General features: G+C 39.6%; 1 protein-coding gene across 50 annotated transcripts in view; it reads right to left on the bottom strand.

Annotated features, from left to right (window-relative positions):
* The window catches only part of TTC3 (tetratricopeptide repeat domain 3), a 129764-nt gene that overhangs the window by 75974 nt on the left and 30185 nt on the right, over positions 1-23605 (bottom strand). For 31 of the 50 annotated variants that reach the window (XR_015166533.1, XR_015166524.1, XR_015166517.1 and 28 more), the window contains 7 exons: positions 20359-20413; positions 12299-12461; positions 11030-11075; positions 9910-10030; positions 9319-9382; positions 7125-7185; positions 4076-4160 (listed from right to left, as the gene is read on the bottom strand). Coding sequence is in view for 40 of the 50 variants with exons in the window: in XM_086406442.1 (XP_086262568.1) it covers positions 4076-4160; positions 7125-7185; positions 9319-9382; positions 9910-10030; positions 11030-11075; positions 12299-12461; positions 20359-20413 (595 nt within the window). In the remaining 10 variants the exon portion in view is untranslated. Of the gene's footprint in view, positions 1-259; positions 3137-4075; positions 4161-7124; positions 7186-9318; positions 9383-9909; positions 10031-11029; positions 11076-12298; positions 12462-20358; positions 20414-23605 lie in introns of those variants that run through there. The other 19 variants (XM_086407834.1, XM_086408443.1, XM_086407627.1 and 16 more) reach the window with 2 other exon arrangements.

The raw sequence follows: 23605 nt of genomic DNA on the forward strand, positions 1-23605 counted from the left end.
CAAAACAAACAACTTTTCACCAAAAATAAGTCTATAGGTATTCAATGACTAGAATAGTGACTAATTATGATTGGTTCTGGAAATTCTGGATTCTGTTGTTGTTCAGTCGTGTCTGACTCTTTGCGACCCCATGGACTACAGCACACCAGGCTTTCCTGTCTTTCACCATTTCCTGGGGTTTGCTTACACTCTTATCCATCGAGTCAGTGATGCCATCCAACCATCTCATCCTCTGTTGTCCCCTTCTCCTCCCTCCTACCTTCAATCTTTCCCAGCATCAGGGTCTTTTCCAAGGAGTCAGCTCTCGAATCAGATGGCCACAGTATTGGAGCTTCAGCTTCAACATCAGTCCTTCCAATGAAGATTTAGGGTTGATTTCCTTTAGGATGGACTGGTTTGATGTTCTTGCAGTCCAGGGGACTCTCAAGAGTCTTCTCTAACACCACAGTTCAAAAGCATCAATTCTTCAGCGCCCAGCCTTTTTCACAGTCCAGCTCTCACATCCATACATGACTACTGGAAAAACCATAGCATTGACTAGACGGACCTTTGTCAGCAAAGTAATGTCTCTACTTTCTAACATGCTGTCCAGGTTTGTCACAGCTTTTCTTCCAAGGAGCAAGTGTCTTTTAAATTTCATGGCTGCACTTACTGTCTGCAGTGATTGTGGAGCCCAGGAAAATATAGGTTGGTCACTGTTTCCATTGTTTCCCCATCTATTTGACATGAATTGATAGGACCAGTAGTGATGGGACCAGGGCTTCCCTAGTGGCTCAGACAGTAAAGTGCCTGCCTGCAATGCAGGAGACGCAGGTTCCACTGCTGGGTCGGAAAGATCCCCTGGAGAAGGAAATGGCAACCCACTCCAGTATTCTTGCTGGGAAAATCCCATGGATGGAGAAGCCTGGAGGGCTACAGTCCACAGGGTTGCAAAGAGTCGGATACAACTGAGTGACTTCACTTTCTCTTTGAAATAAGTAATGGATAGTGTTAAGTCCACCAACTTTGTTCTTTTGATGGGACCAGATGCCATGATCTTTGTTTTTCTGAATGTTGAATTTTAAGCCAGTTTTTTCACTTTCCTCTTTCACCTTCAACAAGAGGTCTTTAGTTCCTTGTTGCTTTCTGCCATAAGGGTGGTATTATCTGAATATATGAGGTTATTGATTTCTCTCCAGGCAATCTTGATTTCAGCTTAAGCTTCATCCAGCCCGGCATTTCGCATGATGTACTCTGCTCATAAGTTAAATAAGCAGGGTGACAATATACAGCCTTGACATACTTCTTTCCCAATTATGAACCAGTCCATCATTCCATGTCTGGTTCTAACTGTTGCTTCTTGACCTGCATACAGATTTCTCAGGAGGCAGGTAAGGTGGTCTGGTGTTCTCATCTCTTTAAGAATTTTCCACAATTTGTTGTAATCCACAGATTCTGTTAAAGTTTCTATTTCTTTCTGAGTGAGTTTTTATAAGCTGGATTTTTCTAGACATTTGTCTATTTCATCTATATACATTTTCAAATTTCTTGGTATAATGTTCATAATAGTATTTTGATATAGTAATTGTAATATTAAAGAGTCTGTAAGTAATGTACCTTTTCCATTCTTGAAACTGCTTTATTGTATCTTCTTTGATCAGTCCATGTGTGCTCAGTCCTTTCCAACTCTTTGTGGCCCCAGGGAATTTTCCAGGCAAGACTACTGGAGTGAGTTGCCATTTTCTTCTCCAGAGGATCTTCCCAACCCAGAAACAGAACCTAAGTCTCTTGCATCTCCTACATTGGCAGGCAGATTCTTTACCACTAGCATCACCTGAGAAACCCATCAGTGTCCACTGCTGTTGTTCAGTTGCTCAGTCATGTCCAACTCTTTGTAACCCCATGGACTGCAGCATGCCAGGCTTCCCTGTCCATCACCAACTCCTGGAGCTTACTCAAACTCATGTCCACTGAGTCAGTGATGCCATTCAACCATCTCATCCTCTGTCACCCCCTTCTCCTGCCTTCAATCTTTCCCAGCATCAGGGTGTTTTCTGATGAATCCGCTCTTCACATCAGGTGGCTTAAGTATTGGAGATTCAGCATCAAGTCCTTCCAATGAATATTTAGGGTTGATTTCCTTTAGGATTGACTGGTTTGACCTCCTTGCAGTCCAAGGGACTCTCAAGAGTCTTCTCCAACACCACAGTTTAGTTTCCATGCTGCTGCTGCTAAGTCGCTTCAGTCGTGTCCAACTCTGTGCGACCCCATAGACAGCAGCCCACCAGGCTCCCCCGTCCCTGGGATTCTCCAGGCAAGAACACTGGAGTGGGTTGCCATTTCCTTCTCCAATGCATGAAAGTGAAGTCGCTCAGTCATGTCTGACTCTTAGCGACCCCATGGACTGCAGCCTACCAGGCTCCTCCATCCATGGGACTTTCCAGGCAAGAGTACTGGAGTGGGTTACTGGTGTGTAAATTTTATTTATGTTGTCAAAGACCAAGAGTCAACTTTTAGCTCTGTGGATCCTTTATGTGTTGTTCCATTTCATTACTTTCTTTTTCTTTTAATAGGTGAGAAGTAGACTTATTCCAGTCCATTCTAAAGGAGATCAGCCCTGGGTGTTCTTTGGAAGGACTGATGCTAAAGCTGAAACTCCAATACTTTGGCCACCTCATTCGAAGAGTTGACTCATTGGAAAAGACTGAAGCTGGGAGGGATTGGAGGCAGGAGGAGAAGGGGACGACAGAGGATGAGATGGCTGGATGGCATCATCGACTCGATGGACATTAGTTTGTGTGAACTCCAGGAGTTGGTGATGGACAGGGAGGCCTGGCATGCTGCAATTCATGGGGTCACCAAGAGTCGGACATGACTGAGTGACTGAACTGAACCAAGACTTATTTAGAGAGAAACACACTCCACAGACTGTGGGCCATCTCAGAAGTTGAGAGGCTCATTTCATTATTTTCTACTTTGTTATTTCCTTCTACTCTCTCTTTTCGTTGTTTTTTTTCCCCCCCTTGTTCTTGAGAGGAAAGTGTCACTAATTTAAAAGTCTTGGAAATCCCCTGGTGGTCCAGTGATTAAGGCTCCGCACTTTCAATCCAAGAAGTGAGAGTTCGATCCCTGGTCAGGGAACCAAAGATCCCACATGCTGCAGCAATAAACAAGTAAATACATAAATGTCTCTGTTCTTTTAATACATGCATTCAGCTTGACAAATTCCCTTCAAAGTAATCTTTTAGCTGTATCCCTTGCATTTTTTAAAATGTTTTGATAGCAGTTTTAGGTTTACAAAAAAACCTAAGAGGGAGGAACCAAGATTTCCACAAACTTCTTGTTCCCTTAAATGCATAGCTTCCCCACTATCAGTATCACTCATCAGAATGACATACAGTTGTTTTTTTTTTCTTAAACCAAGGATTAACCAACACTGACACCACATAATCATCCGAAGCCCACAGCTTACCTGTGAACCCTATCTATGGCTCACTCTTGGTGTACATTCTACAGGCTCAGACAAGTGCATAATGTATCCATCATCTATACTATCAGACAAAGGATTTTCACAGCCTGAGAAATCCTCTGTGTTCTGCCTATTCATTTCTTCCCCCTTAATGTACATTTTTTATTATTCAATATCATAGAAAGAATTTTATATACAGTTATCTGATAAATCAAAGAATAAAACGTTTGCTCCTTTAAGATTTTATGGTAGGTGTAATAAAGCTGCAGGTATTTAAACCTTTTAAAATCATTTAACTTAAAAGTTAAAAACTTTGGGAAGCAAAGATCGCCAAAGCTTTACATCTTTGAAAAGACTTGCTTCTTCCTTTTAAATCTTTTGGAAACAAACACTTGTGCAGTATTAACCATTAGTTAAATCTCAGGTTCACATAATTACCAAGTTAAAACTTAAATTTAATGATAGTTTGGTCTCTTAGCAATCATCTATTAAATTCTATGTCCATAACTAAAATTACATTAGAAAAACCCAAAAACTTCAAGAGTGGTACGTGATTAGACTTCATTCAAGTGACAAAATGTTATGTTCAGAGAGTCTCTTTTCCATTAGCAAAGTCTCTGCCTTTACCTGGTGTGCGGCTCTGGAAGATTTAGAAAACTGTTTCTCCAAGATGTTTTTTAAATCTACTGGTAAAGTTTCTTGTGAACCAGGGCTAAAAGAGAAAAGTACTGTTGTGAATTATTTTAAAACAATCCTGCTTATATAAAGGAAAATACTATTATTTACTGAAAGTCCTATCAAACATTGAGCAAATGGAGAGTCACAAATTCCTAAACAGAAATATTACCAAGATGCTGATTCTCTGCCAAGTAATTTCTAAGTTTAATAAAACCCCTATTAAATTAGAGGGGAAGGAGGACCAGAGGAGCTCATTATACAGACATTATGGAAGAACAGCTTAAAAAAAAAAAAGAAATTTGGGATTTACACTGATCACCAAGTTATTACAAATGTAAGTCATCAATAACAACAAACTCCTGAGACAATCAGTGTGTTCAATAAATACCGCAAAGATGCTCCATCTCATGCGAAAATCAAACAAAGACAGAAACATTTCAGAAAGGCTGAGCCTAAAGTCGGTGTTTTCTGACACCAGTTGTGACTCCAAATGTGCGGCGCTTTGAAACCAAATACCTGTGATTTTCCACACCAATTCTGCAACATCAACTAAGAGTCCAACAATTCAATTCTAACACCAGCTACGGAGTTAGTAACTCAGGCCCCACAGGTTACAAGCTCAGTCCCACAAGGCTGCCCTCACTTCAGCCACAATGGGGTACCCAGGCTACCCATGCTTATGCCCCACTGATTACAAATTCAGGGGTTCCTGTGACCACCCCTAAGGTTCAACTATTCCTGAGGACAACCCACAGAACTCAGGAAAGCACTTTACTTATGGTTATCAGTTCACCGTAAAGGACAGAGGTCGGGAGCAGCTCAGTGGAAAAGACTCAGGGAAGGTGTGGGGTGAGAAGCACCATGCTGCTTTCACACTGCCCCCGAGTCACTCTCCCCGCCATCTCCATGTAGTCACCAACCCAGAAGCTCCTTAACCCCTGTGTTTAGACGTTCTTATTGAGGTCTCATTACACAGGCATGAATGATTAAATCACTGGACACTCGTGACTAAACTCAATTTCTAGCTCCCTTCCCCTCCCAAAAGATTGGGGGGTGGGGGGTGCTGAAAGTTCCAACCAATCACACGTTTTATCTTTTTGGTGACCACCCTCGATCCTGAAGACAGGGGCCCAACCTTGAGTCACCTTATGAGTATAAACTCAAGGAGGGAGGAAGGAGCTCCTAAGTCTTTTGGAAGTAACCAAAGACTCTCTCTTCACTCGGCAACTCCAAGGGTCGTAGGAGCTCTGTGCCAGGAACGGGGGACGTGGACCAAATCTATAAACACCCTTCTTATACCATACCCTCTAGTAGCTTAGTACCAGTATGAACACTGCTCATTTCCTGAGAGGAAAATACGGCAAAGATAGTTACACACGCCCTTTGATGGCAATTCCTACTCAAGAAATTCCTCCTTCACATAACATCTATTTCATGAAATATCCTACAGCCATGAAAATGAAGAATGTAGATATCCATGGTCTGATATGGGAAGGTAGTCAAGGCATTTTAGAAGAGATAAAGGCAAGCTAGAGGCCAGAATGGTTCTAACAATGAAAATGATAGTGTTAACAATGATGACAGTTCCACTGTATTGAACATTTACTATGTTCCAGGGCTCTAAGAATTTTATGTGGTTGTCCTACTTGGGCTTCCCTTGTAGCTCAGTTGGTAAAGAATCTGCCTGCAATGCAGAAGGCCTGGGTTCAATTCCTGGGTCAGGAAGATCCCCTGGAGAAGGAAAATGGCAACCCACTCCAGTATTCTTGCCTGGAAAACTCCATGGATAGTGGAGCTGGTGGACTACAGCCCATGAGGTCATAGAGTCGGACACGACTTAGCAACTAAACCACCAAACCACCATCCACTTTATTATTTAATAACCTCATGAAATAGATATAATCAAGAAGAGTATTCAGTTTGAAAACAGAAACAAAATATCAGGAAAATCGAGTTATCTTTAACACAATGGGTTGAAACTGTATGCATTCAAAGAATAAACATGTACTGGGTTTTGATTTCTTTTTGTGCTGAGAGAAGAGGGGTGAGGAGGAAGACCCAGGGCTTTTCTAACAAATAAGAGAATAACATAAGGCACTATGGCTTTGCTTTGTATTTAACTTTGGTAGAAGCATCAAAAAATGGTACTTTACTAATTTCTCTTAATGCTATGATATTCAAATGATATTCATTCTCCTTGAAGCACCTATCAAGGAATCAGCCTTCAGATACAAAGAGAAAACTGAAGACTAGTGGAACTGTGGCAAGGAAGGCTTTGCAGTTTCACCAGCATCATTTTCATTGTTTTCATGAATTTCTGTATCTACTGTAAGATTTACGCTTTCACTTTGCCATCAATTTACATCGCTGTACGTAATGGGAGATTAACTATAAAGATTGGTGCCAAGAGTTCCTACTGTTAACTGGGGGAAATGCTTGGTAGAACCGATTTTGTAAGTGGTTGGTTTATTAGTAAATCCTTTCCTCTAATGGGATAATGACTCAAAAGGGCCTCTGAATACACACACAGCCATGTCAGGGCACGCAGAGTTAGTTTTCAGATGGTCAAGAAATGATTAACAGCGATTTCTAAAGAAAGGCACTAGAGAAGGAACTGAGAGACAGGTGAAAGCAAGCGAACAGTAAAGGAGATCAAATATTTACAGTTATCTGAATATGCCTTCCTCTTCCTCTTATGAGCATGTATTTTGAAATCTTAGAAAATTAATGCTGCAATATCTATTATATGACTCTCAGTCAATTAACATTCAGGACTAAAAAATCCTTTAGCCAAAAATCATCTTCTTCTAAAGACATGCCTAGACATTTGAAAGAGATGTACTTATCATAATACACACATGCAAAAGTAGCTACTACTTGAAAGAGATTTTTCCTTTCTTCTTGGGAGGTGGACATTATGGAAACAAAATAAAGCAAAAGGAAAAAAAAAAAAAAGATAAGAAACGTACCTGGAAAAAAAAAAAAAAAAGAAACGTACCTGAACTTCTCCAATTCATTGTTTCGAGATTTTTGTTTCCCTTTATATTTTGGAGGCTGACCTGTGAATACAAAAGTATTTGTTCCTGAAATCTGTATGTAAAAATCTACAAACTTAAAAGTAAAGTTTTTTAAAAATGTAAATTGGAATAATAAAGCAAAGGGAGCAATATTGTGAGTCTAACACGTAAGCTATTAAAAAAAAAAGCTACTGATAATGTTTCTCTATGTATGCTATAAAATTACTGTAAGAATAAATTATAATGATGATTATCATTTAACCCTACAGTAGATACAGAAGAGATATAGTTTACAAGAAAGATAGATATAGAAGAGATATAGAAGGCTATAGTTGCTTTCTTTTTTTCTTGTTTCTCAGGCTATAGTTTCTATTCTCAGGGAGTTTATAATCATATGGGAAGAAAAGACAGTCACTTCAGTAATTAAATAACAATCCCCACTAAGAAAAAAAAGAAGATTCTATGTTGTTATTGAAATATCAATCCCATAGTAACTGCTCTTGGTAATTCCTAGAAGGGAAAATCAAGTAAATTGGAGTGACTGGGAAAGGCATCAGGAGGGATGCAGCATCTGTGTTTAAGGTAACAAGTAGGATTTTACATAGAATGGGCCAAATGGAGTTCATTTTAAGCAGCACTAGGCAAACCTGTGTGATTGAGGGGCTTAAGTAAGGACAGGCTGAAAGGGGCAGGTGGTGTGAATGTGTGCATGCCCAGTGCTTCTGACTCCCCAGCTCTGCAGCTCAGCCTTGACCTCCTCAGGAGGAGCAGGGCACCACTGTACACACTGTACACAGTTGTGCAGAGGAGAGCACAGGTAGGGAGGAGGTGCGTCTGAAGGAAGCTTTGGGAGAAGCAAGTCAGCTATGTACGAGGGAGGGGCTGACAGCCTGAGCTCTGGGGGCCTCAGAAAACCAGAGACTTCTAGAAAGAAGAGTTCCAGTTTGATTTCTACTGGGTGACGTAGGGCTAAATTTAATTAATCTAATTCTGGGACCTCAATTTCTTTGAACATAGATGCAGAACTATGAACAGTATTTAAATGATTTAAATGATCTAATAATAGCCTAAGAAATATTAATAAATTAAAAGCTGTTTTTATAGAAGAAGTTTTATTTTCAAATATTTTGCATATGCCATAAAGTCACATCAGGTAAGGCAGGCCCCTGTGTTTCCCCCCTTTATATCTGTGCTATAGTGCTAACTAGTAGTAAGTGGTTGGATATGCAGCACTGGAGCCTAAGAGAAGATAGAGCTGCAGGAAGTAAAAGACCGAAATGACTGCAGGAAAAATAAAGGAACAAAAAAACTAGTGAAAGAAAAGAGGCCAACAGGATCACTAACTAGAAGGTCAACCATCTCACCACAATAGCTCTGAAAGGAGCTCATGAAAGCTTGAGGAAGTAATGTGTGTATAACCACAACTTTGAACCATCGAGAAAATCTGAATTCTCTCAAACTTTGTTTTAAAAGACAGAGAAGAATGAAATCCACTTCAGAATGACTTCCTTCAGAAGCAGGAAGTATAAAGGGACACTGAGAAAAAATGTGGCATGAGTATTTGCTTTTCTGAAATCTTTCATTTCTTAAGACACCAAGTAGATGAGGTCTGCTGTGTGTCTCCATGTTTTCTAGATGCACAAATAAATGAATGCACTAAACACATATAATTTAAATAAAGTAGTATTAAAGTATATGCATTCTCAACATATACTTAGGGGTGACATCTCCCCCAAAAAAGTTGGAATTGGTTACTGGAAGATGAAAAAAATCTGTTTTTATATATAAAGCACACATGTACATACAGAACATAAAACAGACAAATGGTATCTGAAGTATTAAAGTTTCATGAAAGGAGAAACAGCTCTGAGAGCAGGGGGTAGATAATGAAAGAAACACTGGCCTAGTGGAAATCAGGTAGCAGACCAAGAGAGCATCATTTTTCCTTTCCATACCTTTACCTAGATTTCCAAAATTAAATTTATTAAGTAATATGAAAAGACTGAGCATTTATTTCAAATAAATATTCCCATTTTTTTCTAGACTCAGAAGCACTGCAAAGTAAAAGGAGAACAACAGCAAATATAAGTGAGGCTTTTGCGAATTTTAGCATGTAGAAGCCTAGGCAACACTACATGAATTCAGCAAAAACTTAGAGAAGGGGAAAAAACTCACTTGATGGAGGTACAAATTCAGGATGACAGTCACAATCATCTACTTTCAGAGCTTCATCTACCACCTACCATGAAAATAAAATTACTGAGACTTAAGAAAAAAAAAAATACAGCCATGAACAGCTAAATAATTAAGTAGAACAGAATTTATCTAAGCACCTAAAATACTCAGCTTTACCAAATGAATAAACCAACAAAATGGTAAGTACTGCACAATAAATGCTGAATTAATCCTATCACCTCTTTCCTTATGCTCCTCTCCCAAACTGAATATAGCCTCTTTGAGACTTTCATTATTAACAACAAAAGAATTATATGGTGAATTGGGAAAGTTCCCTTTAATGCCCATCTAAGTCCAAAACACAATTCCCTTTTTTCCCCCCTCAAGCCCCGGAAAGAAATATAAATGTGAACTTGACCTTTGAGTACATTACAGGTCAGAGGAAAACTGACACAGGTCATCTGGGAGCACAGAGCCGGGCTATAGGCTTAGAGACGCCTGTTAGTTTCCATTATCACAAAAACAGTACTATAAAATATGAGACTATCCATACTCAAAATAATTTTAATCTTGGTTTTTAACTGAGCTTACCTTTGGATTCTGATTACCACCGTTTGCCATTTCGTGGTTAGTTTTTCTGAAATTTTTTTCAGTTTCCACAAAGTTAAGTGAAGTACTAAATGCAGGTGCTGATAAACTAGGTATGTAGGCCCTGAGCGGTAATAAAAGAAATAATAATTTTATTTCTATTGATTAGTATTTTTTAAAAGTTATCCTTCAAACAAGGAGATTTTAGCAAATATAGCCTTTTTTCCTCAAAAGCAAAGTAATAGCTTCAAAAAGAACCTCTACCTCTGAGATTGGGTTTTTATATAAATATTGTTTTAAATTTGGCATTAAAACCTCAAAATAGATAAAGAACAACTCAAGAAATGTATACTGGTTTCTAATATTAAAATAAGTAAGTCTGGTTATAAATTTAACAGCTTCAACATCCCAAGCATGTGGGTAAAGTTTAATCTATTTTAACTGCCAAATAAAAAAACGTAGAATCCTGACTGCTGTTTGTTTTCTTATGAGCAGAAGAAAATGAGCTCAAATCTATCTGCTGCCTACTTCTAACAGGAGTGCCTCAGCCTTTTTTTGAAAAGGTATAAGGAGGCTGGAGGTGGATGCTTCTGGGATGGAGGTGAGGGGTGAACGGCACAGATTGTGCCCCTGGTCTCTGCTGCCAGGACCCTCATGCCCAAAACCGGTGCCACCGAAGCACAGTTATGTCTTCTTAACACTTCACACCTCCTCCCTATGGGCTTAGGCTATGGATCTCCAGTACACACATATGCAAATAGCTCAGCAAAACAAATCACAGGTCATCACCTAATCTTACAAACACACTTTAAAATCTCCTCTTGGGATTTCCCTGGTGGTCCAGTGACCAAGACTCTGCACTTTCAATTGCAGGGGTCCTAGGTTCGATTCCTGGTCAGCAAACTAGATTCCACATGATGTAATTAAAAAGTCTGCATGCCGCAACTAAGATCTGGGGCAGCCAAATAAAAAAATATTAAAATCAGTAAAATAAAACCTCCTCTTGTCCTTCCATTCCCAACTTTATTGTGGTTGCTATTATATACTAAAGCATCAGAAAGCAACTCGAACTCACAGAGCAAAACCACTCCAAGTAACAGCTACTGATCTGACATTAACTCACCTGCTTTCACAGAAGGCTTTGACTGGATTACTAGCTGGTGTTTGACCTACAAAAATGAACCACACACACACACAATAATCAGTGGATTGGCAACACATACTTTAAAATATTTTCACATTTCTTTTAGGCTAACAATAAGACTATCAAATTTAGGGAACTGAAAAATAAACCTAGGCAATTTTACACTTCCGTATGTTTTTAGTTTTAGAACGATGTCAATAAGATGCTGCTGCTGCTGCTGCTAAGTCACTTCAGTTGTGTCCGACTTTGTGCAACCCCACAGACGGCAGCCCACCAGGCTCCGCCGTCCCTGGGATTCTCCAGGCAAGAACACTGGAGTGGGTTGCCATCTCCTTCTCCAATGCATGAAAGTGAAAAGTGAAAGTGAAGTCACTCAGTCGTGTCCGACTCCTAGCGACCGCGTGGACTGCAGCCTACCAGGCTCCTCCATCCATGGGATTTTCCAGGCAAGAGTACTGGAGTGGGGTGCCATTGCCTTCTCCACAAGATGCTACACAAACCTTATTTGACATCCCATTACATGTGATCATTGAGTAGATGCAGCAATGTATAATCTCAATCAGAGATGGTACCTGTCTTCGAGGAGCTCACAATCTGATAAACGTGTCCTGTTGGATGACAACATCTGACAGTGAAATAGAACTGCTGGGCTCAGCTTCGTGAGACACTAACTACTCACAGGAGAAAGAACGGGAAAGGACTCTACGCTGAGTAAGGTGAATTCAGGCACTGGAGGGAGCAAAATGACTCAGGAGGGAAAACAAGGGCAGAATGAAAACCTGGAGTTCCCAGCCTGCACACTAATTTCTGATTACCTATGTATACACACACATTCAGCATGCTATAGAATTAGTCACAAACTTGGTGCAAAAACAAACAACACTACTGAAGGGCCTTTTCTTTAGGAAATAACTATAATAATGGAGGAAGAAATTTAAAACTTTGTTTCAAAAGGTTTTCCTTCATTCAAAATTTCAAGAAAGCATACTTTTCTATAGAAGAATAAATAATTTGTTGCTATTTCAAATAAAAAGTACAAATCATTTATTATTACCAACTGGAATATAATACTAACAGAATTCTACATGAATACAAATGAAAAATTTAAGTGAGCTGACCAAGATAACATAAAATATAAGTACAAATCTTCTGAGAACTGATTTATGGTCCTCCATTAATCCAAGAAACCCACCTTTGAAAGTTTTTAAGGGTATTTGACTGTAACCAAAAGAATCTTAGGTGAAATACCTTGCAGGTCTTCTATTTGTTTTTGTAACTTTACATGCTGCTGAATTAGATCCTTGATTCCCTCAGGGTCATTTTTACAGAGTTTTTGAGCTTTTATGTTTGCTTGCAGGGCCCAGTCATATTCCCCCAGCATAGAAAGAGCAGCACAATAACGATAATGACCCTGTTCCAAAAAGATAAATTCAATTTTTTCTCAAAAATATACTTAAAGAAAATTTAATGAAAAAATATTTTGCTTGAAAACTGGTTAGTTACTTGAAATGTTACACTAGGATCTTCTTAATAAAAAATAAATGAAAATGTTAATACCTCTCAGGAAATAAAATTACCTAAATGAGTTAGATGAAAAGCTACCAATAACAATTTTTAACAACTGACTGTAGAGATCAGTGTTTTTGCTTAAGAGATTTTTGTATCCACCCCAAAGATAACAATTCAACCTTTACTGTATGTAAAAGACATTATTTTGTGCCAAATAAAGTATAAAAGTAATTCATTATAAATGAGTAACTTAATTTTTTTCAAAATGTTTTTAGGCAATAATAGTCTCTAAGTCATTACATTGCCTATATATTTTATTAACTTTAAACTTTTTATTTTGTATTGGGGTATAGCCGACTAACAATGTTGTGGTAGTTTCACGTGAACAGCAAAAGGATTCAGCCATATATATACACGCACCCACATTCTCTACACTTTTGAAATCAAGAGTTTTAGAGCTGGAAGGAACAATCAGCTTGTGCAGTAGTCTTTCGACCCCTCTGAAGAGCATGGGCACAGATAAGGGGTGCATATATTACTCCCATCTTTCTTAATCAGCTTTTAATTATTTTATCTCTAAGTATAGTCCTCGGCTTTAAGAAAAGATCCAAAAACCACTGACTTACTCTTTAATTCCAATGATCAGGTTGTTTCTTTTCTTTTTTTGCTACCGAATCATAGTTCTGGCTGGTCCCTTAATTTATGTGTTTTGGGAAATCAGTATCAAGCTTGAACATTTTAATCCAGAAAGTTAATATTACCAAAATGAGGGCTAATTCAGACAACCCCTCTTTTAGCTACCCCCAAACCAAACTCCCATTTTAGGCTTGATATCTCCATTTAAGAAGTGATTTACAAGTGTGAGAGGCTTGAACTGGCCTAATGCCACATTTATTTAGAGACAAGCCAAAGAACTTGGATCTTAGGACTCCAGGTCCAGAGCTCTTTCCTCTTTAACTACACATTTTACAAAGAACATTCTGATTCTATTAGAAAATATGAAATCAGAAATAAATGATCCTTTTAAGAAAGATGAGTTTTTCACTAAAAGCAGCAAGAAACCACCAGCAGACCTATGTTGACGTAGGTTTGGTGCATATACAATCCCACTTTGCTGCACCAACCCAACCGGAGAGGTCCAGAGCATTTCCTAAGCAGGCTCTTCAGGTTCAGCTCAATGACCCCCAATTCAGCATTTGGTTACACTCTGCTTTTCCTCCAAAGGCAGGAAGATAGATCTCACAGTTATGCTACAAGACCAAAATTCTATCCATTAAGCATAAACTGACCTCAAACTTTATATAGCGGCATTAAAAAAAAAAAATCACAGCATAGGAAATTATGGGAGATTATAAACCTCACCTACTAAATTTATAGAAAACACTTCATTTCCACCCATCTTCTACTGGGTTCTTTTCCCTAAGCTCTGTAAAACCCAGTGTAACTTCTATCAGATGAGAAGGGAGTTTATTCAGATCTCTGTGCTGAAGTTGTTTGAATGAAGCTTCAATGAAAGGTATCTCAGAAAGTTTCTTGAATTGAACTACGACAGTTTTGCTCTTCTGTGACATTATCTCATTCTCTATCACACACACTGTTTATCTGCCTAGTATCTCTTCCTTCTTACGTGCCATCACGTCACTACTCCACGTAGTAATGCCCACATCTCAACAAGGGCTGGCAGGGAAGAAGTGAAGCTGTGACCCAGGAGACTGGCCAACAGATATGTACCATTAACAGTAACTGAACCACAGGTGGGCACATGGCTCAATTAGGATCAGTCTGAGGCACCCCCCAGTTATACTATATAAATACTAACAGAAGCTCTCTTTCCACTAGAAAAGTTACTAGAAACTTTCCACTAGAAACGTTAACAGAACAGTTACTAGGATACCAGTCTGGGGCTCCCACTGTTTCAAAATGAAGCCGAGCACCTATTCTCTAATTGCCGCCTGTGATCAAAATAGATCAAGGATTGGATATACCCTCTTGCTTAAAAGTAAGACAAAGTACATGAAACAAAGGTTTGCTAGACACTGGATATCAGGCAACAGAAGAAAGTGATTCCTGAGAGATGAGAAACACAGAAAGCTCTCTGGTTGTTACCACTTACTGCGGGAGTGTTTCTTAGCCACAGCACAGGTAGACGGAACCCAGGGAGAGACCACAACCTCAGTGAAGACAGGAAAGCCAAGGCAGCACAAGTTCACGGGGCACAGGACCGGAGAGGACAGAGCTGGATAGAGGACTCCAGAGATTTCAGAGGGTCCCCCTTGAGTCTTCAGCTGAGTATCAATCAGTACATGCATGTGCAGCAACTACCCAAGCCAGGTAAAGCACCACTTGAAAAGACTAAAAGGAACAACAGTCAGCACTCATATAGGGCCAGGAGTAATTCCTGTTCCCACCAACCAGAGCGGAAAACATAATTCGTGGGAGTTATTAAGTGCAGTACTCAACAGAGTTTGGTCTCAGTTGTGGAGAAAAAATTAGCCCAAGAACAAATACCACTATGATATCACCGAACAAAGCCTAAAACAATACTCCAAAGAATCTGTTTTCCAAGTAGCTTTACTGCATCTCAAAACAAAACTCAAAAATATTTACAGAAAACAAAAAAATATTAGGACCAAACAAGGTAAAATTCACAATGTCTGGCATCCAATCAAAAATTACTAGGTATGCAAAGAAGGAAAATGTGATCTATAATGAAAAGAAAAATCAATCCATTGAAAACAATCCAGAAATGACACAGATGACAGGATTAGCAGACAAGGACATTAAAACAGCTCTAGATAATATATTTCATACGTTCAAGACACTAAGGAAAAAATAGAATATATTAAGTAAAGACATGAATTATATAAGAAATATTCAAACTGAAATTTTAGAAATGACTGCTACAGCATTCAGATGAAAAATAAATTAGATGGAAATAAAGGCAGATTAGACATAACAGAAGAATTTGTGGACTTGACACAGCAATAAAAATCTAGGTAAAATGGAACAAAGAAAGAAAAGACTAAAAGTGATACAAACAGGGAAGCACCACTGAGAAACATAACGTGTACACAGATCTGGATCCAACCATGCCTGAACTACCATCCAACCATACATGAGCCAATAACTTCCCTCTTCCACTTATGCCAAATCTGAGTTGGTTTTGTCACTCCCAAACGAAGAGAGTCCTAACATACTCCTCAATATTAAAAAGTCCTTGAGGACATTTGTGAGGCTATTGGTTTGTATCCTGTATAAATACACCAAAAGACAATGCACACAGAAATACCAACAAATATTCAGTGACTATACTGTAAAAATTCTCACTCTTTAGGATACAATGATTCAACATCTCTTAAGCCTAAAAGTATGTACAGTAATCATAAATCAACTATACCTCAATGAAAAATAATGAAAAAATATATCATTTAAAAATTAAAATATGTTTAGGACAACTGACATTGTACCAGTTTTCTCTATCTGGAAAAAAGGAAGAAAAATTGGCCCACCCTCACACAGAAATCTACAGACTACCCACCTATACAGGCTTATATCCTAGACTCAATAGACTCAGGTTCATAAATGGACTCTGATAAAAGAATGCACCCTGTACAGTCTACTTTGGTTTTTTAAGTTTAAAATAGCCTTCAATGAGCACTCCTTTGTGGTAAAACAAAATGATAAATGACCTCAATATACAGTTAGCAAATTTTCTGAATACTGAAATTTTCTGAATAGTACTAGGGAGTTGTGTTTTTTACCTACACAAGTAACTTTTGCAACTATCAAAAAATTCCCAATTAAAAAAAAAATAAGGGAACCCACATAAACAGTCAACTGATCTTTGACAAAGAAACAAAGACAATACAACGGAACAAAGACAGTCTTTTCAACAAATGATACTGGAACTGGACATCTACACGCAAAAAAATGAATCCAGACAAAAAATCAACTCAGAATAGATCACAGACCACAAACTCCTAGAGGAGAGCACAGGGGAAAAACTAGATGACACCGGGTATGGTGATGACTTTTTAGATACACCAAAGGCATGATTCATGAAAGAAATAATTGATAAACTGGACTTGATTAAAATGAAAACTTACACTCTGTGAAAGAAACATCAAGAAAATGAGAAGACAAGCTCGGATCTTGCCTTCTGAAGAAGAAAATATTTGCAAAAAATACAGCTGATAAAGGGCTGTTATCCAAAATATACAGAGAACTCTTAAGAAATAAGAAAACCACCAGTTAAAAAATGAGCCAAAGACCTTAACAGACGCCTCATCAAGGAAGATATACAGTGGCAAATAAATATATGAAAAGATCCTTCACGTCTCATGTCATCAAGGAAATGCAAATTAAAATAATAAGATACCACTACGAATCTATCAGAACAGCCAAAATTCAGGACACTGACAACACTAAATGCTGGGAGGACGTGGAGCAACAAGAACTCCCATTCACTGCCGGTGGAAATGCAAAATGGTATAGTTCCTTTGGAAGACGGTTTGGCAACCATAAGTTTTTTAGTTTTCAAAAAAAGCAACAACAACAACATATTCTTATCATACGATCCAGCAATTGCACTCCTTGGTATTTACCCAAAGGAGCTGAAAATGTATGTCCACACAAAAACCTGCATATAGATGTTTATAGCAGCTTTATTCATAACCACCAAACCTTGGAAACAATCGAGATGTTCTTCAGGAGGTGAATAAACTGTAATATATCCAGACAATGTAATATTTTTCAGTGCTAAAAAGAAATACCTATCAAGCTATGAAAAGACATGGAGGAAACTTAAATGCATATTACTAAGTGAAAGAAGCCAGTCTGAGAAGGCTATACATCATATGTTTCCACCTATATGACATTCTGGAAAAAGTAAAACTATGGGCGCAGTAAGGAGACCAATGGTTGCCACAATTTGGGAGGAAGGATGGATAGGCAGATCAGAGGATTTCAGGGCAGTGAAAATACTCTATGAACCACAATGGTGAAACACAGGTCATTATACATTTGTTCAAACCCACAGAAAGTCCACTTAGGGAGTGAACCCTAAGACCAACTATGGACTTTTGGTGATTATGACATGTCCACGTAGGTTCATCGGTTTTCACAGATGGATATCTCTTTTGGGGGATGCCGATAATGGAGGAGACCATGCAAGTGTGGGGCAGGGAATTAACAAAACTTCTCTGGACCTTCCTCTTAATTTTGCTATGAACCTAAAACTGCTCTAAAAAAGTCTTAAAAAAAAAAGAATGAATATTTTGTTTGATAAGTTAAACCAGGAATTAACATTCTACATAAAGTCTTCAATGTAATTGAGAAAGTTTTGATTTAAGACGTATGAAAGATAGCATACATATATAGCATCTATCTAATGGAAGTTTTGCAAGAATAAACTGGAGAGGAGGCAACATTCAAATGGCTAAGGGTGAAAATATTCCAGAAATGCTGAAAGACATGAATCCTCAGATTTTAGAAACCAAGCTATCCCAAGAATGATAAATTTAAAGAAAATTCCTCCCAGACAATACAATTTATTTGCAATAAAATTGCCAAATGTTAAAGACAGTGAGAAGATCCTCAAACACCTAGGAAAAGCAAAGATTATTTACAAAGGAAAAAGAGCAGACCTGTCAACACAGGCAAAAAAAAAGAGTCAAAAGAACACAGGCTTAAACATCTGCATTGAACATTATACCCTGCTTAATTACTAATTTTTTTAAAGAAAGTTTTGGTATACTTTTTCTAAGTTGATAATAGACTGAACTAGCAAGTTACCTCTGGAAAATCAGTATCATGGTCTAAGTTTCAGTATTATGAACACTAGCATCCATTCATTCTGTAAGTAAATTTACATAGCACCTGCCAAATGCCAAGTTCAGTGATCAGCAAAGATTATGCTTCAACTACAACAGCAACTCATAATGAAAACGGCAACAAACAGATCACCTTCAAACAGAAGCCTATCTAAAGCTGGATTCTCAGTTCATTTTTGTCTCGTACTTGCAATGACACCTTACAGAAAGTAAGTCACTTTACCCTTCTGGGACTTAATTTCTTAATCTAGAAAATAAGGCATTTAAGAAGTGACTCCAATATCTGGATGCAGAAATTCACCTGGAGAATTTTATAATCCCCAGACTCAGATACACTCCTAGGCTATCTGAATCATAATTTGGGGGCTCTAAAAGTCTATGATTCTATTCATTCTGGTTTAAAAACAAGTATGTAAATACTGTTTTTTAAATCTATAATTATTGGTAGCCAATAACTCATTTCAACTCATTCATTCATAAAATATTTACTATGAATGCCTGCTATGTGCTGGGCAGCTTCTCAGGCAGGTGATTCAGAAATGAACCAAACAAAAAACCTGTCCTTACGGAGCTCACGTTATTACTAAAGCACACACAAATAAGAACACAACTTAAACAACATACATATATGCAATCATGTTAAACGCTAAGAAGTAAAAAGATAAAGCAGAGAAAAATAAGCAAATGTCTAGGAAGGACCAGGTTTGCTCAGGGAAGGTCACAGAGAAGAGAACTCTCAGTGGAGGAGGAAAGGAAGCAAGGGAGCTCGCTCGGGCTCTGGGAAAGGCAGTCTGATCCTGGCAGAGGGAAGAGCAAGCACGCAGTGGGAGTGGACCTAGTGCGCGTGAGCACAGCGAGGCAGACAGGGCTGACAGAGGGCAAAGGGGAGGCATGGCTAAAGGCACACAGGGGGCTGATCAGAGGGATCGCAGTAATAACTTTGACTAAATGAAAATACCACACTGATCCACTGCTTTATTAATGTGTACTCAGGTATTTGCAGTTCTGTGTCATTAATACCATACTGCAGTGACCAAGCTTGCACGTCTCACCACATACACATAGGCAAGAATGTTTGTGGAGTACACGCCCTTGGAATCAATTACAACACAGGCACAGCAGAGCTCTCCAAGGTGGCTGCGACCAACTCACACCCCACAGGCTTACCGAGAGCTCCTGTTAGCAAACACGCTACCAATACTCAGGACTATCAGTCTCTAACTTTCACCAATTTGAAGAACCCAAACAATATCACTGTTTTTCCCACTTGTGGGGTGTACATGTGGGTATATCTGGAGGTTCTTTATTAGGCTCTCTTGGTTTCTATTTCTTTACAATTTTAATTACTAGGAAGCACAATAGTTTTTTTCCTATCACCCATTCAGGTTTCCTCATCTCTGAAATGCTTATTTCATGGGCCCATTTTCTACTGAGTTTCTTTTTGTTCTTCGCATATTTTGAATGTAAGTCCTATCAAGTTATTTCTGTTCTACATACGACAAACTATCTCCTCCCAGACTATAATTTCATTTATGGTGTCCCAACATACAAAAAACTTTAAGCTTGAGATAATTATGAGTTTTTTCCTTCTCTGACCTGCATATGTATGTAAAGAAATCCTTTCCCACCTTAAGATTACAAAGCTAGTCTCCAGGCACTCCTTCTGAGTCTTAAGCCTCATTTTCCACAGTCAGGTCCTTAATCCTTCCACAATGTGCGGATGCTGACACCTGAACCACTCAGGTGTGCTCACGAGCTCTAGGGGCAGCCTGTCCCTGACAGACATGCTTGGCCCTTACCGCTGGGCTGCGGGTCCTCTCTGATTATGGAACTGAAGGTTCCCCTGCCATGCTGCTGAGCTCCATGTAATTTCATCCAGCACTTTTACTAGGGATTTATATCCTGTAAACAGACTTTTAAAAGTTGTACAGCACTGTTTAGCCAAAGTAAAGCAGGAAAGAAACCTACCTTTGTCCAATTGTTCTTCAGAATGGTAGCTCTCTTTCCATCACCAAGTGCATTTCTAAAGGAAAAGGAAATAAAATAATCAAATTTTTCAAAGGGTATTATATAGTGCTTATCTATTTGTACTTTAATTTTCCATATACAATCTAGTTTTTTAGTCTATATATGTCCATTATAGGAAATTTGGAAAATACAGAAAAGCAAAACAAAGGAAAAAAGTCACCCAGAGTCACAATCACAATTACCCAAGAATAGCTACTTTCAATATTTCTGGAGTGTTTCCTGCACACAACTATCTACATCTCACCTATCCCTAACTTACTATTACTCACATGGAGTTTTTTTGGTACTATGTAGTACTGTCAGCAAGACTTCTGATCTTAGAGAATAGAAGTCCCAGATATTTCACATAACATACTGGCTAAGCTATAATGGACAGAGCATAAGTTGGGACATGAGGTTAAGTCCAGCGCCATCACCAACTCTCACTGGGGCGGATAGGAAGTAATTAACCTGTTTAGGGTCACTTTCTCATCTTTAAGATGACAATTTTGGTTTTTCCTGTTTTCAGATACTATGCTAAAGCACAGTACACTGTAAACTGTCGAGTACTAAGGTCTAACACCTGGTCTCTCATAGTTTCCTTACAATCAATGGCCTCCTCTGTCCAGCTCAGCCACCCACCACCACCCTCCCTTTACCACTGCTCAAAACTGTTCAGAGCCCAAAATCATTAATTCAGGCATCCCACTCTTTCCCCTGATATCATAGCTCCTTTCATCCTACTTATTCAGCTATTCCTACTAGCTTCTCAGGGTGCTCACCTCACTGGCTTACCCATTTTCTCTCTTTTTTAAACCTCCTTATTGATCTATCTTAAGATTCGCTGGTTCCTCATTTCATATTCCCATGATACAGCTGCATACTTCTTTGTCCCTATGTTTACACCTTGCTCTATGGCAAAACCCAATTCTGGACGAGCCCTGCTTCCTGCTTTCTCCAGGACCACATGTAGGGAGCCAAGTACTACCAGAGAAAAAACACGGCAGAGCACACCAGGAGTACTACTTACTCAGGATACTTAGCAGTACTTCCTGAGCACTACTTACTCAGGAAGGCCCAAAGGGGCCTTCAACGGTGTTAACCAACATTCTAGATCAAATTACTCTCTAATTTTGTTAAATGACCATTTCAAATCTTATGTCGTTTCCAGGACTTCCCTGGTGGTCCAGTGGTTCAAACTCTGCACTTCCAATGCAGGGGGGCATGGGTTTGATGCCTGGTCAGGGAACTGAGACCCCGTATGCCTCGCAGAGTGGTCAAAAGAAAAAAAAAACTTGGGTCCTTTCCTGCCAACTCCCTTTCAGCCGATGAGCTTTGCTCCTATTTCAATGAGTAAACTGAACATATCAAAGAGAACTCTCTCAATCTAGCCCTAACTTTTCTCCCTTACAATGAAAGTTTCTTCCTCCTCCTGTGGCTGACTCCTCCACTTGTGCCATTCTTACAGTATCAATCATCCCTTCTCTCTCCTGTAAAATCACACATTCCATTTCAGGAATTTACCCTATCAGTATGTTTTATTGTGGTAAAACACACATAACTTACCCCATGAATCATTTCAAATGTAAAATTCAGTGGTATGAAGTACATTCATGTTGTCATGCAACTTCCTACTGACTTTTAATCTGCTCAGATTGCTCATCTTTTAAAAAGCAAGTAAAAATAAATAAATGTCTCAAACCCTAAGCAAACACTATTGGCAATTTACCCAGCAGCTAACCTCCTCTTCTGACTGCTAGACACGTGTTGTGAGGGTCCACCTCCAAGACTTAGAGATAATTTCTAGTAAGTTTAAGCCAATCATCGCAAACCCACTCTGCACTGAGTGGTCTAGGGATACACAGTTCAGGTGTGACCCAGAACTGAGGGGACAGCTCACTCTTAAAGACCGATTACAAAGACCACCAAAAAACAAACAAAAGGATTACAAAGAATAAAACTAGGTAACTTATTCTACCAAACATCAATACCTATTAAAAGACCATATACACATTTTTTTAAAGATAAAATTCGAAAGCTATCTAAAGATAGACGGCCTGACAAACACAAGAGGATACAGAAATCAGAAACAGACCCTTACAGATCCTGATAAAGTCCCCCGATCTGCATGACAAAGCTAACGCTGCAGTGCACAGAGAAAACACGCTGGGAAAAGATGGGGCTGGGTCAGCTGAGGGGTCTCTTCCATATCCCTGCAGTGGTGCAGAGCCTGCTACGCAGAGATGCTGATGCATTCTTTATACGTTCAAACACTGAGTGAACGAATGCGTGAGTAAATGTGTCTTCCATATACACGTCGGAGGCAGAGCAGAGGCAGCAGCACAAAAAAGTTGGAGGGTTGGGGGGGAGGCCTGCAAGCAAATGGAGAAGCCAAAAGTCCTCCTCCTCCTCTATCATCCACCCACCCACCCACTTCTTGAGCACCTACTACATATGGGCATACGGGCGCCGTGTTATGGACACAGTGTAGACAAACTGGACACAGCCCCGCCCTCTTGGGGCTAATATCCCAGTGGGAGACAGATAATATGGAAATAAAAAAACAAGTGATTTCCAAGCCATATGAAAGCTAATGAGGTGGAGAGAGTCGATTATCAGGAAAAAGGGTCAGGGCAGGCTTCTAGGAGGAGGTGATATTTGTGCTGAAACCCTAATAAAGGGAGGGAGGGAGCCCTGTGATGCTGGGAAAAAGTGTCCCAGGTAGAGAGAACAGAGCGTGCACAGAGTCTGGGGGACAGAGAGTGGACATCCCGGAGGTAGAGAGGAGGGGCAGGGAGAGCAAGGGTTCCTGAGTCAGAGGCCGAGGGCCTGTGAGGGCTGGAGGACAGGGCAGAGGCCTATGGTCTCCAGCACAGGAAAGAGACACCAAGGGGCTGTCTCAGCAGAGCTGCTCTGGAGGCCTCAGGGCAGAGGTGAAGCTGGGGGAGAGGATCAGACCAGGGGAGGGCTCCCAAACAGGGGCCCAAGAAGCAAGGAGAGGCAGGGCTGAGGGGGGTTGGCTATGCTGGGAAGCAGTCTGAGCTTGCAGGGAAGACCAGGTTCTGGGTGACCTCAAGAGGAGCACGACTAGGGAGCAGCAAGAAGCAGTCTGAGCTCCACTCACAGGCTCCACAAGAAGGCGAGGGTGGGTGCAACGAGGCACCCTACTCTGGCCATGTCCCTCAGAGGCAGGGGGAGCCCCCCTCTC

This window comes from Bos grunniens, chromosome 1, assembly GCF_055505025.1.
Source record: "Bos grunniens cultivar Pamir isolate PY7600 chromosome 1, Bosgru_T2T1.0, whole genome shotgun sequence".
NCBI classification, from domain to species: Eukaryota; Metazoa; Chordata; class Mammalia; order Artiodactyla; family Bovidae; genus Bos; species Bos grunniens.